Below are 17,413 nucleotides of genomic sequence, written 5' to 3' on the forward strand. Positions count from 1 at the left end.
CAAGATGAAAAGAGTTTAGATAGCTGTAATCAACTTTTCCTGTAAAAGAGTGCTAGAACAGTGCTTAGGAAACATTAATGGATTGTGTGTTTTCTCTGTCCAACACGGGGGAAAACAAAAATGGCTGAATGGCAGACTGTAACTTTGCACTTATCTATGGCACAGCAAAAATAACAAAGTACTTTTCTCCTGTAAAAAATACCAGAATAATTTCAAGCAGTCATTACTATTTTAAAAGGAATGACTAACTGCAATTTATAGAAAAAACTCACAGTCAAAAAAACCTTGCTGACCTGAGCATTACAGTTCAGCCCAACTTCCCACCCCCTAACTGAAGAGCCCTCTTTTTAAAGAGCTGCAAGAACATCACATTACATACCACAGTGCCACAGAGGACGCTGGCCACCTCATCAACTCCCAAGCTAAACGTTTAACAGTCATTACTATATTCCCCTGTTTGCCTCAGTGTCCGTGAATGGGAAAGGTTTTTTGGGTGAGCAGAGGAGACGGGACACCTCTCGCTAACAGGGATTCTTTCCATGAACTAAGCTGTTCCAGACAGACCTTGAAAAGTTCACGCAGAAACTCCTAATGATTTGGGCCGACGATTTTACCACATTGGGCTATCATAGTATTAGAGTTTATGGTTATTGTTAATGCTGCAAAAACAGTTGGGTTTTGTTTTGTTCCCCCAGTGAGAACTGGCACTGAACCCTCTCCCTCTGCTTTTGTTTATCCAGAGCTGGAGAGCCCCCTCCCCATTGCCTTATGCTGTAGAAAGGCAACCACTGCCCTAAAGAGCTTACTTTGTAGTGGGACAGAACAGATAAAAAAGGATGGGATGCGAGCGTTAGACGCTTCTCTCTCCATGACAGAGCTTGAGGAACTTGAAGACACACAGGATACACGCTGGACATGGAATCTCTTCAGTCTCGAGATCACAAGATGCTTAATCTTCAGCCTCAGTACACACGGGCTTAATTTGGTCCTATTCGTACAAATCAAAACCCCATTAAAAACAAGACTGGAAATACAAAGAAAGACAGCAGCAGAACTGGATTCTTACTGTACCTGGAAGAGATCAGTACTGCTCAATTGAAGAATAAAGACCACATCTTTAAGAGGCACCTTTTATTTAACACACAAAACGGCTACTTTGCTGTTTAAGTTTTGGCTTATATAGTACATTAAATTGACAAATTAGGCCTAAAAAGCTCTATTTTTGAGAAACCAGAAACATTACTCGCCATTCTATGGTTTGCTGACAAAGAAGAACATGGTGATAATGTTTGCACAAGCTCTCTTTTGGATAGTCTGAGCCTACCTCGAGGGGAATTTTGTCATCAGTACACTTGTAAGATCAGGCACCGCGTACTTCATAACAGGGTAAAGAAAACATGGTAATTTCAAACCAATTTCCAAATCCTGAGTGGGTAATTTAAATGACTGTAGGTTATTACTCTCCATGAAAGCTGAAGAAATATTTTGCAAAAATATTTATTTTCAAATTTCTAACAAGTAATACAAAGTTTATGGCTACCATATGCTGATCTGCATGCTATATAAAAGATTCTCCACTGACTTAATTGATCCTGTTTAGGGACTCAGTGGAATTACACTGGCGAGGAGTGGAAGAGGGGAACATACCGGAGGCTGTCAAATCCTTGCACGCAGGGAATATGATTATAACCGTAAGCCAAATAATGACCACAAACTCAGCTCAATTGTGGCAGCACAAAGAAGAAATAGTATTTCCATTAGCAAAGCCGTCTGCTAAAGCTAGGCACCAGGAAGAAATTAAGTCCTACATGGACAAGTAAACAGAAGTACTTGCGAAGCCTGATTTACGTATTTCAATTTCAGACTAATAAATATTTCTCTTCCCATAGTCTTTAAAACTGGGACGTGTTCTGCTCTGCCACGTCTTCCCTCGCTCAGCCAGGGCAGCCAAGTTATAACGCTGTGCCCTTTGGCACTGCAGAAGGAGCAAACAGGATATGGCATGGGTAAACACATTAATTTTCTTTGCTACCCTACGAATGTAATTTATGCCCTTAAGCACTGCACATTCATCTTGATGTTGGAGTATTACGTTGAGAAATCATCTTTCGCAAGTTTAAACAGACCGCTAATGGTGGCTGAACAATTTTACTTCTAAATAAGCTAATTAGTCTCCCTACTTACTAAAGCTGATAAGGATCATCTTCTAACATTTATTTTAAAAGATACAATTTTTATAACAAACAACTCACGTTTTTTCTTTCTGTTGCTATTGTTTGCACAGTGGTAGTGAGCAAGTAGGTAACTTTCCACAAGTGATGGCAATATTACATCCTCTAAAAGGAACAGCTGAAGTTATACGTTATTTTTCACACAAAAAATTGATATGAATCAAAAGCTTTTTAACAAGACTTGATAAATTAACATTCCCAAATTTCCCAGCTATAGAGCAAGGGCAGATAGACCTGCAAGCCCCATAAGGAGGTTTGGGGGAATAAACATTTAATATTTCTATTGCACAAAAAACAGTCAAGAAACTTTACTTCTGCCTTCTGGGGTTTTTTTCCCCACTCTTAAATTTTTTGTACGAAAGAACAATGGAGAGATGCACCACCATTTTTAAAGCCCACCATTTCCTTCTTAAGAAATAGTACAAAGTAAAGCAAAAGGAGTCTTTTTTGAATGCAGGGCATTTAATAAATTAGTGGACAAACTGCTTAAACTGATGATACATTTTCACAGATACAAGTGCAACTATTTTTCTGAAAAGAAAGGCAAATTTGGTTGTTCCTCAGCACAAAGATAGTTTACATACACCAAGAGGTAAATACTTATTTGGCCACAGATGATGCTAGCTCAGGTAGAATTTGCTTCTTTCTCCAGGTCATCATCATCGTCAACAACCTGAAAGTAAATCCACAAGTAACTTAGGTCAACACTTTAAACTCTCAGTCCCGTAGGATTGCATAGAGAATTTATTACATTAAATCCTTGCTGGACCCAAGAAGAACAGCAGTTATTCTACACCACTGAATGACAATGGTCACATAAGGAAGGTAAGAAAAACCTGCAATCAAAAATGCCAGGAGGTAACGTGGCCGAAATAATAGGAGCTGGTGAAGTTATTACAAAGGCCACTAGAACAATCACTACAGCATATCAGATTTTCAATAAGAAAGCAAAAGAATCTGCATTTTAGGGGACAAAAGCTTGTCCCTTATTATCACGCAAAGTCACCAAAGCACAAAGGTAACAATCACTGGCAAACACAGCATGTCCAATCCTGGGCTCCTCAGTAGAGGAGGGACGTGGACATATTGGAGAGAGTCCAACGAGGGATAACCTCCCTCAACCTGCTGGCAACACTCTCCTTAATACAGCACGGGAGATCGTCAGCCACCTTTGCCATAAAGGCACATCACTGGCTCAAGTTCAACTTGGCATCCACCAGGACCCCAGGTCCTTTTCTGCAAAGCTGCTTTCCAGACAGGCAGTCTCCAGCACATTTTGGCACAAGGGGGTTGTACAGGACTCTGCAGAGTTCTGCATCTTTTGCTAAAATACAGCTTCTGACTTGGAAAAACTGCATCTATACATCCTGTACTTTTGCTTACATTGCCAGCCTGTCCATGCTGGAAAGGAACAAAGACCTTCTTTGCCATTTAAAAGAAAACACCAACCCACCTGTTCCACGCCTTCTACTTCAGGGATGTAGAACTGGAGCATGTTCTGTATACCGTTCTTCAAGGTGATGATGGAACTGGGACAGCTGGTGCATGAACCCTGCAACTTCAGCTGCACAATCCCATCCTCAAAGCCTTTATAAATAACATCACCACCATCTTCTTGCACTGTCGGCCTGATGGAACACGATACTCAATTTAAAGCAAGTATAGCTGAAATATGTTTCCTTCCAGAAATCTTTAGTAAAGCTCAAATTTAATACACACAAAGAACTGTCAAGACGGTAACTAAAGCCCTCTTTCTCTACAACCACCTGGTCCAACTTTCCAACCACTCATACTTTGCTGGACTCTCTCACATTGACGGCTACTGTTTTTCCGTAGGAAAATTAAGCAAAACACATTTGCAATGGATGCAGCAGCATACGAAGGAATCGCTGAAATTCTAGGGGCGAGGGTAAGCACCTCAGAGTAGAGCTTGAGTCAGCCTGCAAAGGCATACTGGTTTGCCTTGAGGCCCTCCCCGCATGTAACAATAATTGCCTCAGTTATGTGCCAAATATAACAGGCGTGTGTCCTACTATATGATGCATGTGCATCTGTTACCTGACTAGGGACAGTGATAAGAAGTCCGTAAGTGCTTCCATAAATAAATACGCAGTTCACCATAGTTTACACAAGACAGAAAAAAGCTCCAACTATAAAAGCTTAATCCTGCTAATGGGGGAAGAAACCAGCATCTGATAAGATCCCCGTACTATTAGCATTTCTGCAGCCTGGTCCCCTCTTGCAAGCAACAAATGCCCAGCATTGTAACTGTATCCCCATAGCAACATTTTTCCAGACCAAGCTAAAACCATCAAGTTACTCTAACAGAAGCTCTTTATACTGACTTCCAAAATAACTCTCCGAGAACTACACTCCTAAGAGAATAATCTATGAATCTGACACATTTATTAACAGCTCACCATAGCAAATTATCTCCATTCCAGAAAGCCAAAGAACATGACTAAAAATCCCATTTTTCTTCTTTGAAATTAACTTTTTTGACACACTACAAGATCTTTCAGATCTACATTCCCTCCATCCTGCACCTTCTGACAACTTCTCTGCACATATTTTTGATCGACTAAACAATAAATGCTCTGTATGTACCACTGGTTTATATATAGCTTCTGTAAACTATCCTGCTATAAAATGAAGTAAGATACACTACTGCTAATATTCTCATCAATGGCTTCTTGATCCACTGAGGGGTACAGGGGGAAGGAAATGAAAGACAGAAATAGGTGGGGAAAACCAGAAAATTGGGTAGAAATTCTGCAACCGTTACAAAAGGCCACTGGGAAATCAAGGACTAACACACCAGAGGGAGCTTCCATGACCACAAACCCAGCAAGAGCAGGGCCTCCTTAATATTAATTTCTATCGTGGCTTTGTACAACAGTGTAACTGGGTTACACGTTTCAACACTTCGTACATATGCTTGGGAAAAATGTTCCAGCTTATTTCTGCTTTTCTCCCTCTTTCCTTTCAGGAAAATTAACCAGTAGCATGTGTCAGCTGTGAGATAACCAAAATGGTATTTTTAAATATCACTTTTAAAATGCAGCATCTAAAAAAAAAAAAAAAAAAAAAAAGAAATAAAAAAGCCAAAGTTTGTCATAGCTTCTGGAAAAATTAAACTGAATTCCATGATTTTGACCCACACACACATTTCTGGTTCCTGCAATTTGCAAGCTGGGGAAGATGCTGCCATCAGATATCACAGCTTCAGAAACACATCAGACATTTTCCCCTGCATCTAAAATGTCAAGTTGCTTATTCCTTTCAGTTCACTTTGGAAGGCAATTAACGAGCATAAAAATATACTTCAGGTAAACAACACGATCCATAGCCACTCTTGAGACTTCATTAGTTACCACCAGTTTCTAAATTCAAGCTGTGTCAAAATACCGATAAAATTGCAACAGAATGCAAGGACAAAATCCATTGAAGCCTAGACAGCAAGGGAAACCCACGAGTAAATTTTCCTTTGGTGTATAATAGAAGAGTATAAACTACTTTGGAATACTTGGAAGAGAAGGACAAGTACAAATACAACAGAGACGAATACAACAGAGGAAAAAAAGAGTTACCGTAAAGGCAAAGATTGTGTTGTTTTCCCTGTTTAAAAATACCCAGGTTAAGCCCAATGGACCTGTTTAAATGCATTATGGAGGAGGGTAAGACTAATACACTGATCTAAAATCACTCAGCAATACAGACTCCGTTCAGCACATAGCTTGCTTAAACAGGAAAACTTGGTGGAAAGTTTTCAATTAGAGGAAACAGCATTCTCAGCTCTGGCCAATTTTGCACTTCAAACCCCCACACTAGATATGGAATCACGAAATCGCACATACTGAAAGAAAAATGCGCTGTTCCCCAAATAAACTCAAAACCCAAGACTAACTCACTGCACCTAGCAGTAATGTTCCCGGTCTACCTGATTCTTGTATCCAGCAGTTCTTTAATCATCAGTACAACTTCATCATCTTCTTCTGATGCAGCTTGGGAAAAGAAAAATGTGCACATCAGAACTTGGAGAGAATTCCGATATGATTATTAACACTGTATATCCATAATGGCAGAATGAAATAGCATAAAAACATTGCTGAGATGACTGAAACCAAAAGGCAGAAGTCTTAATTCAGAGTAAGTATCTTTTTCTGCATTATCCTTGTTTACGTCCCAGGCTTTTGCCAACAAAAACCAGTATTGGATCAGAGTTGTTCTCAACAGGCAAAGGCCTTAACAGACAATAGTAAGGCCACCTTTTAAAGGAAGCAACAACTAACATTCAATAAGGATGCATGAAAGGAAGCAAGAACTAACATTCAATAAGGATGCATGGGTTAAGGCAGGGTCCTCAGAAGGAAAGTTTTAGCAATTTAAAAAATTCAGCAGGAGAAGAATTATAAACATGTCGGAGTTTAGCAGCTCTGGATGCAATTTTAAGCTCAGTGTTAGTCTCACAGAAGCATTTTTAAAGACAACTTTTTCAAATAAAACAAAGTCTATGTTAATATTGAAATTAAATCCAGATGTAACAGAGCAAAGAGGAATTCAACAGTCATCATCCTCCTTAAAACACTGGAAAAATTGTTTAAGTCAGTAAGTTGCAAATGAGAAAATTAAAGGCAAAATACTGCCCTTGAGTTAAATTATAAGTTAGTCTCAGTTACTTTGTTACAGTTTGGAAAAGACTTCTTACTATATCTTGATCGTTTAAGACCATAAACCTATCATTAAGACATGGACATTAACCCTGAGCACTCTTTTTTGATTTAAGGATGGAAATAACACCCTTTGTAGGTGCCCATACAAAAAGGACATGCAGCAACACCCCACAGCTTTCTAAAGACAGCCTCAGTTCTTGCAAAAATATTTCACACACACAAAGTATAACAGAATATGGTCCACGCTGCCAAAACACATAGTTCAGCACAGCTCCTGTGAAGATCTACTCTTCATATTACAGCAGATGAGAACGAAGCTTTATATTCATGGGTAAGCATCTCTTTTAGACAGTGCAGCACTGCTTCTGCTAGAACATACACGTTCTACAAATCTCTCCTGTGTTGGTTTTAGCAGTTTTCACTTTAAATTCTCCTGCATGCTATTCTGAGGGCCAAGTGGAGGCTCTTCTGTATGTCAAAAAACTAAACTCAAGGGCAGATACTGGCCTCTTCCTGAAGAGTTTGATTTACCTGTATCTGTCCTAGGTGCCTCGTCAGTAACTACAGGTAGGCCAGACGCAAAGAAATCCATTATAGTTGCATAAATATCTGGTTTCAGTAAATTCCAATCCAGGTCTTCACTCTCCTATGAGAATCAGAAGGGGGGGGGGGGAGGAAATGAAAACAGAGTATCTGCCTCCTAACGATAAGTTAGGCAGAGATTCTTATGTTAAAATTATCATAATGGCCTCTCACATGCGATGCATGAATTTTATTTCATAGTTTTGTCAAGTCCAGCTTTGCCAAAAAAGTTCAGTAAGACTCAATTTATAATAGTCAACAGAAAGGTTTCCTTGTTTGCAAGCCAAGTGCTATTAAAATATTACCTAAGAAGAGGTGAAAAAGACAGACTCCTAAATACATTATTTGACATATATTTTTACCAAGTTGTTTCAGAGACTCAAGATTCTTTGATTCCATTTAATTTCGAGCCAAATTATCATTCATTGAATTGCCCTCTGCTCTTCACATGTAAGAGCGTAACTGCACAGTTACTACGCAACACCTTACCTCTGCTGACGAGCTCCACACCTTGGGTAAACACAACACTGCCTACAACACACTCCATCCTGGTCATACAATCATCTCCTTTGGAAGCATTCTCTGGAGGTCGTCTAGTCCTGCCTCCTGTTTGACGCAGAGCCAACTTCCATGTTGACCACATTGCACAGGGCCTCATCTAGCCCAACATCAACCACTTCCAAGATTAAAGATCTACAGCTTCCCTGGACAACCTATTGCAGTGCTCACCCATGCATTGTGATTTTTTTTTTTTTCTTTTATATTTAAGTCAATTTCCTTTATGCCACTTGTGAACATTGCCTCTGGTACTTTCGCTACACATGTCCAGGAGTCTGACTAGCTCTTCTCTATGGCCGTCTATTAGACAGCTGAGTCTCAGCTCACCTTTTAGTATATTTGAATCTCTGTTCTGCTCACCTTGGTGATTGTGATGAAGTCTGGTCCAAAGAAAATACTTTTAACTCCTTCAATTTTGAATAACTGCCTGTTAGGAAAACAAACAAAAAAAAATCCAAAAATGCACATACATTTCAGGCAAATGTCACAGAAATAAACTTCTAGAATACACTTCTAGACAAAAATAAGCACTAAAACCAGAGCCATTACCAGGAACTTGGAGTTACTTCACCTACAGCTTAGTAAGAGCCAGGAGATCCTGCTGTGAAGCAGTGTACATCGTAAAACTGAACACATCTTACAGGACTTTTCCACAAGATGTGTGAAAGAGTTACTCTCTCTCCAGTTCTTCTTTGAGAGGCAAAATTATATTCTGTATATAAAAAGGTATTTGTTCAGCAACAAAACCAGTAGATATCTATTGTTTCAGGTAGGGCTAGTGTAAACACAAGGAATGTTCCTTAGATTAAAGCAAGTTATTTAAAGTAATTCAGCTCTATAAAAACTGCCTTCAACTCTGTTGCCAAATAAAAGGTTTAGTGCCAAGCAGTCCACAAGGCTTTAACACACCAATTCACTTTGTGAGCAATCTTCAGTATTTTTAGTCATTTGCATGGCACATGAAAAATTTGAAGATTTAGTAAAGGCTCAAGATTCATAATAAATTGCTTGAGATGGCCCATACAGCACCAACAGCACCAAACAACCAGGTGGTAAATTAGAACACATTCAAAGCAAAACAAGAACTTAGATGATAGGAAAGAGCATGTTTTTGACAATATTTTAAGTATAAAAAGCAGAATGAGAATGTAAACACCAATTTCCACAAATGGTTAAATAAAACCCAACAAATTAATCTACAGAATAAATAAATGAATCTACTCCTGAAGAGTTAAAAAAAAAAAATCATTAAAAGTAGGAAGCACCTGGCATTAAATAGAGCATAAGGCTCTGAGAGCATTTTTGTAATTAAGGCAGGGGGAAAGATATTCTCCTGAAAGACTGGAAAACATCAAAAATGCCATGAATGCAGGAACTGGAAATCTTATCATAAAGGTATGCATGATGAAAGGTGACAGAAGAGATTTCACAATACCCGTTTGAAAGAATTTCCACGCATAAAACAGTTACACATGTATTGGGCTTTTATATCACTAAACCAACTGTATTTTCAAGTTACTTAAACAATGGAATTACGCAAGTGCCCCAAATCATCCTAGATCTATTAAATAATTCTCCCCTCCGCTTTATGAAGCTTTTATTACTTCTTTGGAAAATGAATATTCCCTTTTAAAAGAAAAGAGTATTCCATTTACAAAAAACATAATCTGGGGTTTAACAATATATAGTAGACAATTTTTTCCCATTAACCTGCACAACACGCACAATCAAGCTGTTTTGCCGTAGTACATATTCTAGCACATATATCTTCGATGAAAACGTCTATTTGCAGATGTATGACAACAAAAAGCCACTTTCTGACAGTCGATTTCATTCTGCAACCTGATGCACTTTGGCATAATCATATCTCACAGCTTCAGCATTCCGCTGACACGTTTTGATGTCCTCAAAAACCTTCCATGTTGTATTTATTACTTTAAGTCTCAGAACTTTGCTTCTAAAGATCCTGTTTGCTCTCCAACAACTCTGCAAGAGACCTTTGGAAATGTCAGAGCTGCATGTTTGATAACCCTGCAGTTCCTGGAGAGACTGTCACATGAAACAGGTTCTACTTTTGCAAGTAATTCTTCCAATATGCACAAAGACGTCTTAAACTGGGATCTCTGGAGGTAACCTACTGCAGCATTTCTGGATCTCACCCTCAAACTGAAGCCCTTCCACCCATGTAACAGCTAAAGTTTCTTTTCACATGCTAATGTGAAAGCAATGACAAACATGCAAAACGGATGCTTCCAAATATTCCCAGAGAGGCTTGTGATGGTGCTCCAAACCCCTTCTATACCAAGATGATATGAATTGATTATCCGCTCAGCAATTCTTACTCCAGATTATGCATTTTGGTATTGAAAGCTGCAACTCCCAAGACCTGTTACAGATCCAGGCCGAAAGAGTGGACCAAAACTGGCCTTCCTTTGACTGAAACTTTACAAATCTTCTGTGAAAGAAAAATCCATTGGCTTTGATGTTCAGGTTGGCACCAACATCTGCTAAAGCAAGCAAGCTACTACATTTAATTTGTAGTATCTGGGGACTATTTACTTCCTTATGCCATCTATTTCCCAATTCTGAAAAGTTGCATGCTTTCCAAGTAACTACGTGAATTAAGTGTATTCTGATGGGAATGATTTTGCAAAATCAGGCCCAGAGGTCCCGCCCGTGATGCAGCAACTGTTCAAGAATACTGGTTTATATACCACTCAATCCAGTTGCATAAACTAGACAGTGATGCATTCTGCTGTGATATAGCTGTGGGGAGTACAGACACACAGAAAGACTACTTTAGTAATGACAATCTTCCCAGCTTTAATTTTATGCAGAAGTAAAGCAGCATTAAAAACTTAAACCCAACCAACCTGCTCCTGAGTATAAGGAGGAGCAGAATGATCAGAAGCTGTGCTTAAAACCATCAGTTGTAGACATGCAGCCCATACTGGCCCCCCAAACAAATTATGACATGTTTAGTAATACCTTGCTAAAGGTGAGCAAAATGCTGCAGCTGGTGTGGAAAACTCCATAGTCCTTGACTCCAGCACTTCCTTCCCTGGAATAAACTTCAAACTATTTGGATTTGGTGTGTCCTGAGTTTGAATAAACATGCCTCTTACTGGAAATTAAAAATAAAATTATGTAATCAAACCTAAGTAGCTTAAAAGAAAGACAAAGACCAGGGTGATGACTGTGCTATAGCAAACAGCAGCCTGTGCAGCAATGATACTTTAAAAACACAATGCAATGGGTTCCATGAAAGCCTCCAGACTGACACAAAGACTGATAAACCCAGGCATGTTATCTCACATGGAACAAGATGATAAATGGAACCTTGTTGTCCTGGTTTCGGCTGGGATAGAGTTAATTTTCTTCCTAGTAGCTGGTACAGCGTGGTTTGGATTTAGTATGAGAATAATGTTGGTAACACACTGATTTTTTTTGGCTGTTGCTAAGTAGGGCTTATCCAAAGTTAATGATTTTTCAGTTTCCCATGGTCTGCCAGCAAGCAGTGGTACAAGAAGCTGGGAGGGAGCATGGCCAGGACAGCTGACCCGAACTAGGCAAAGGGATATCCCATACCATAGAACACTGTCCTCAGTATATAAACTCTGGGGAGTTGGCTGGGAGGCGTGGATTGCTGCTCAGGCACTGGTCACAGGGTGGTGAGCAATTGCATTGTGCATCACATGCCTTTTCTTGGGTCTAATTTCTGTCTTTTTGAATATATTCCTTTTCATTACAATTCTTATTACTGTTTTTTTGGGGGGGGGGTTAATTTTAGTTATTAAACTGTTCTTATCTCAACCCACGAGTTTTACTTTCCCCCAATTCTCCTCCCCATCCTCCTGGGAGGGGAGAGGAGTGAGCGAGTATCTCAACCCACGAGTTTTACTTCCCCCCCCCAATTCTCCTCCCCATCCTCCTGGGAGGGAAGAGGAGTGAGCAAGTGGCTGTGTGGTGCTTAGCTGTCTTTGCTTCTTTTACTAATTTTCATTTACTAAAAAGCATGCTACTGCAACAGCATCAAACTGCATGAGGCCAGTACCATCCTCGCCTTCTACTGAAGGCCAAGAGATCCAACCTTCATTTCTCTGTTGCATTTAGGTTTTTTATTTTATGATCTTCAAATGCTGTGAAGTCCCTTCTCCAGCATTATCACTTACTGTTCAAAGCATAATCAGTTTTACTAACCCTCTCGAAGATACACAATTTAGAGGGGTTTTTATTTCATTTTTCAGCACTCTAAAAAAAGAAAAACAAGCATAGCAATAGTTACAGTGAACCACGCCCTGCTTATATTTTTCAGAGTGAAAAATTACTGCAAACTGTCAGTTAACTTCCAGAAACTGAACTGACCAAACAATTAAAAATAACATTATTAACAATTCACTAGTAAAGATGTTTAAAAGATAAATTTTAAATGAAGTTCCTTTTGCAGCGCAGGTCTGTCTCACTAGAAGAGTGTAAAAAACCTGATCTTGACTAAAATTTAATACTCTACATTTAATGGTGTGCATTTAATAGCGTATTTTCCTGTAGACATGTCCACACGGCATATGCCTGACGTCCCACTGAAGCTGAACATCAGCTAGGGACAGTCTCACATCTTCTAATTCTCTTTCTAGTTCTCCTTCTTCCTAACTCTTCCTGCACATCAAATAACAAAGTGATAAATGAGCATTCAGGAAAGAAAAAAATGCATTTTAAAACCAAAAATCTCTAGGAACTAATATTTATAGATAAATTATACTTGAGAAACAAGCTCACATAACTTCAAAAAAACATGCAATAGAGGAATTTAAAGTAGCAAAAAGAGCTGACATTTTAATTTTCGTAAACTGCCATTTTGCTCATGACTCCCTAGTATTAGATGACAAATCACGCTATTTATATATTGCCAAATTGTTACTGCATGTGCCTGTCATGGTAACAATCCATTTGACTTGAACATACACAATGGGAAAGTACGCACAGGCTACATTTTCTTTTCTTTTTTTTTTTTTTTAAAGGAAAAAAAAGACTTTGCACAGAAGCATTTAGTTTCAACATGAAAAGAATAATCCTGACAGAGCAAGCAACTAGTCAGCTTTATCTATGGGTATGGAAGAACTACTCATCTTCCAGATACAGCTGGCATTCAAAAATCACATCCAGCGTAACAGTGTAGTTAACAAATAAGCAACAACGGGTATTTGGATGGTGTAAATGGAGTACTCTCCGCCCGTTTTTTGAAAGCAGCGAATCACCAACAGCTATCGTACGTTGTTCATCTAGCATTTCTAACATCCTAAAACACAAATGGCTGTATCAGCTCTCAGAAAAGGTGTCCACAGGGGTAGGCTCTGTATTTTAAAAGTGTCTTCTGCAGTTGAAGATCTGCAGATCTGAAGACCAGGTTTTCCAATCGTCAATCAACCTGGAGAGTTCTTTGTGCAGCTGTGAATAACTCGTTTGGAATTTGTTATTCAGTCATTGGTAACGGGCTGTATTTATATCTGGCATCTATACCATTTCTTTCAACCCTCTGCGGAACACTGCGTATACCTGCTTGTTATTCTGTTCTGCCATCTGCTCAAGATACCAAAGAGAGGCTGACTTTAGTAGGACACTTGCAGAAACAGGTAAAATACTAAGTCTACTTATCAGAGTCTGCCTGTTGATTAGAACTGAAATACAAAAAATGGTGCTGGACCAGACAAGATTGGACTTCTCTGAAATCAAAATTAAAAAGAAACTTCTGCCTGAGCAGACTCATTTAAATAAGATTTCCATTTGTGACTAATTCCATGCAACAGCACCTGCAGAATTTTTTTGTCTTCCACTCTTTTTGCTACAGCATTGGAGAGCAGTTAAATCCCTCAGGCAGGTACAAAAGCACAATGTTTTTCTGCGGTGCAAATTTCACAATTTTTTTTTTTTTTTTTTTTTTTCTTTTCTGAGCATTACCGTCCTACCAAAGAAAACGTTAGGTACAACAAGCTCAATCTTAAACATTGCTTTTTCAGGGTAATACCAAGTTGCAGATAATATTAATGGAGAACGTCATTAATGCACCATACATGGATGCATGTTCAAGAGGGGGAAAATTAAAAAAAGAAAATATTGCAGCTATAAAAACGAAAGGCTTTGTTTTCATCCTTGCTAGGTTCTATCTGGATGGCCAGCAATTTTATCTGGCAGAGCTCAGCAGCTGAAGCAGGACAGAAAGCAACACAGTCTTTCACAACGGATACATTTACACTAAGACAGAAATTAAATTAAGTGCAGCAAAGCCAAAAAAATATTTTGCATTAACAGAGCCCCTTATAAGTCCTGGCAGCTGAATGATACCGAAAAAAACATGTATAATCAAGCACATTGTGAGCCATCCACATCATCTCCCCCGGCTCCAAATGTCCAAATGCACTAACACTTCATTAAAAACCACCTAGGAAATGTTATCACACTCAGATTTCAGAAAGAATAGTAGGCTTTCGTTATTACCACAAGACACAAAAACTTACAATGGACTCATCTATTCATTTTTAACTAGTATTTACCTGCATTATGCCATAGAGCAGATGGAAGAAATGGTTTCTTTTGTGCAAGTTGGTGGAAAGACCGTTGAGTTGTCAAATTATGATCTTTTAACATCGTACGACAGAACCTAGAGAAAAATAATTTTACTAACAATTTCTAAATTGCAAGTTTACACTACTAAACTACAAGGTTACACAGAAAGAGCGTTTCACTTGCTTCTAGCAACCCCAGAACTCAGCAAGCCACTCACCTGCCTTAAACCTCTCAGATAATGTAGCAAGCTCGCAGGCTAGATCACAAAACGTCCCTTACTTTTCTCCTCTTTTCAGTGCTCCCTCTCTCTTGTAACAAACTAAGACATAACTCTCTAATTTTAGCCACCTGAAAAATTAACCTAGACTCCTTCACAGTCACTAAAGACAGGCAAATCACCTCACTTACCTATAACAGAAGAGGATAAATCACCCTAAGAAAGCCTTTTGTCTTCCTTTCCACAGACAGTAGCGAGCACCTGAACATCTAGCTTGGGCTAAATACCTAATTTTCAGAAGATTAAAGACAGCTGAGCTGAATCCAACCCCAAGCACCTGAGGCTAAATCAAGGCCAGAATTTACTCCTATACTCTGTGGGTTTAACTGGTCAAACATAAGGCTTTTCTGTAAGACTCTTAGAAGATACGAGACAGGCTAAAAAGGTAATGCAATAGCTACTCTTATACAAACAATTCTGCTAAGAAAAAAATACCAGGACAACATTTGGATAAAAGATAAAAACTCCATTAGCTACACATACCAAGCCATACGTCACCCCTCTCCATCTCTATGTATTTCTTCCCTTTGGGGAATAAAGAAGTTCAGTATATTCTCGCTCAAGTACTGTTCCAGAATTAAACCAGACCAGTTAAAAAGAGGCCCTGCTCCATACTGGCCACATAACTCACACTAGCAGTCAAAACAGGGGTGGTGTCATCTGCTCAGATGAAGCTAAAAAGGGGGAGAGCATGGGGGGGGGAGAAAAAAAATGTGAAGACAAAAAGCAAAAAGTAACAGGCCTCTTTCAAAAGCGTAAATACTTGCTGGCACATCTGATTTCTGTAAATGTATGCATAACCAACAGCGTCCGTGTATGTCAGAGCAAAGTGAAAAATGAGAAAACGTAACCAAAAGCCACCTTGTGTCACACATAGCGCAGATAAATATTACATACAAAGGATTAATTATTATCTGGTTTCTCTCCTCCTTAGCAGGTAAACTAAATAAATTGTATCTGCACGGACTGTTACTAACAGAGGAGGCTGCTTCTCTCAGGGAGTCGTAAAACAGAACACAAGCACTACACCTAGGCCCAGATTCCTCAAACACAGTAACAGGAGTAAAGTTCTGTCTCATGAAATGGACCTCTCCGCCGTGAGTGAGGGAGACATGAATACAGAAAAGGTCTAAATCACATCATTTGCTTACTTTTGTGATCTTGATAACAGGTACAAAGACCACAACAGGACGTGCAAGGAAGGTCCCCCAAGAGAAAAGTTCTCCTTTCTCACTTTAGCTTTGGGGAATAAACATTATAGTCCATTTTACAGTCCACAACACAGGGCAGGAGAGGTGCTCATCACCACACAGTCCTTTGAATTTCCCCTTACTGCAGTCTTTAGCAACTGGGGGGTGGCGGGGGGGGGGGGAGGAATTTCCCCTTATTGCTTGGCCCTAAGGATACAAATGCGGGAGAGTTAACTGCCCCTCATTGCATAATGCTGTGCACAGGAGGGGAGAGGGAATTACTCCTAGTTGCACTGTACTGAGCACAGGTGGGGGGAATTACTCCTCGTTGCACAGTCCAGAGTACATGTGAGGGGAATCCCCCCTCATCACTCACACGGTGCGGAGGGGGGTGAGCAGTCCCTCAGGGGAAGGCCCTCAGCACCTGACAGTCGGGGGGAATTAACGCCTCGCCGTTGTAATGGGGTCGGGGGAAGAGCCAGCCTCTCGCTGCCCGTCTGTAACGACGAGACGGAAGAAGTAACTTCACCCTCGTCCGCCCTGCTGCAGCGAGGAAGGAAAGGGGAAGACCGAGGAGAGGCCGGCGCGGTGCCGCTCACTGCGACATGGCCGTCGTCGTCCCCCCCACACCACCACCCCCCAGGGGAAAAGGCGAGAGGGGACCCCTCCGGCAAAAAAAAAAAGAAAAAAAAAAACCAAAAACGGGCTCCCTCCTCCGAGCCGGGGCAACGAGGAGCCGAGGGAGCCCCGCGGTCACCTACCGGCCGCCCAACCCCGCAGCCGCGCCGAGCCACCGCGCGGCCGCCATCTTGGCGCTTCCTCAGGGCCGGCGGTCGCTGCCGCCCCGCCCCTTTCTCCCGCCCCGCCCCTTTCTCCCGCGGCGCGGCGGCCCCTGGCGGGAAAGGCTCGCGCCGGCCGCCTCGGCGCGCGGAGCTGATTTTGCCCCTGCGCCCCCGCCCGGAGCAAGGCCTGGGCGCCCAGGGGACATTTCCTACAGCCGGCATGTTTGCTAAGAATATAGAAATGCTTCGCCCCTGCCCCTAAAACCAAAGCACCACCCCCAAAGACAACACTTGTTTGGTTGTTGTTTTTTTCTTTAAAAACAGGTACTTTCTTCTTACCCTTGCAGCACCAACGAGGCCCTAATGGCTGTGTCGAGCTGCTGGTATCGCTTTGTCCCCCCCTGGAAGGAGCAGCATGGGTTACCACACCTAGCGCTTAGAAACAGCCCCCTCCAGACCAGGTTTCACCACCCAGTAATGCACAAAAAGCCTCCCCCCCTCTCCCCCCAACTCTCACAAGCCATCAAGAAATTGCAAATTTAGCCCAGTGACCTTCCAG

General features: G+C 40.7%; 2 protein-coding genes across 4 annotated transcripts in view; both read right to left on the reverse strand.

Annotated features, from left to right (window-relative positions):
- Positions 1–2,469, reverse strand: part of GFPT1 (glutamine--fructose-6-phosphate transaminase 1) — a 49,142-nt gene extending 46,673 nt beyond the window's left edge. For both annotated transcript variants that reach the window (XM_075043701.1, XM_075043700.1), the window contains exon 1: positions 807–2,469. In XM_075043701.1, coding sequence (XP_074899802.1) covers positions 807–870 — 64 coding nt within the window. In that variant the 5' untranslated portion in view covers positions 871–2,469. The remainder of the gene's footprint in view (positions 1–806) is intronic.
- Positions 2,470–2,699: 230 nt separating this feature from the next.
- NFU1 (NFU1 iron-sulfur cluster scaffold) lies at positions 2,700–16,932 on the reverse strand. Of its 2 annotated transcripts, XM_075043704.1 has the most exons (8): positions 16,834–16,932; positions 14,593–14,699; positions 11,033–11,168; positions 8,405–8,471; positions 7,436–7,550; positions 6,172–6,235; positions 3,685–3,859; positions 2,700–2,904 (listed from the first exon to the last, which is right to left on the reverse strand). In XM_075043704.1, exons 1-8 carry the CDS (start codon positions 16,878–16,880, stop codon positions 2,857–2,859), a joined length of 759 nt encoding a protein of 252 aa, XP_074899805.1. In that variant the 5' UTR covers positions 16,881–16,932; the 3' UTR covers positions 2,700–2,856. The 2 variants fall into 2 exon arrangements, with proteins under 2 accessions (XP_074899805.1, XP_074899806.1); XM_075043705.1 differs by lacking the exons at positions 11,033–11,168; positions 16,834–16,932 and having other exon boundaries at positions 14,593–14,686.
- Between the last annotated feature and the right edge of the window lie 481 nt (positions 16,933–17,413).

This window comes from Buteo buteo, chromosome 12 (assembly GCF_964188355.1).
Source record: "Buteo buteo chromosome 12, bButBut1.hap1.1, whole genome shotgun sequence".
Lineage (NCBI taxonomy): Eukaryota > Metazoa > Chordata > Aves > Accipitriformes > Accipitridae > Buteo > Buteo buteo.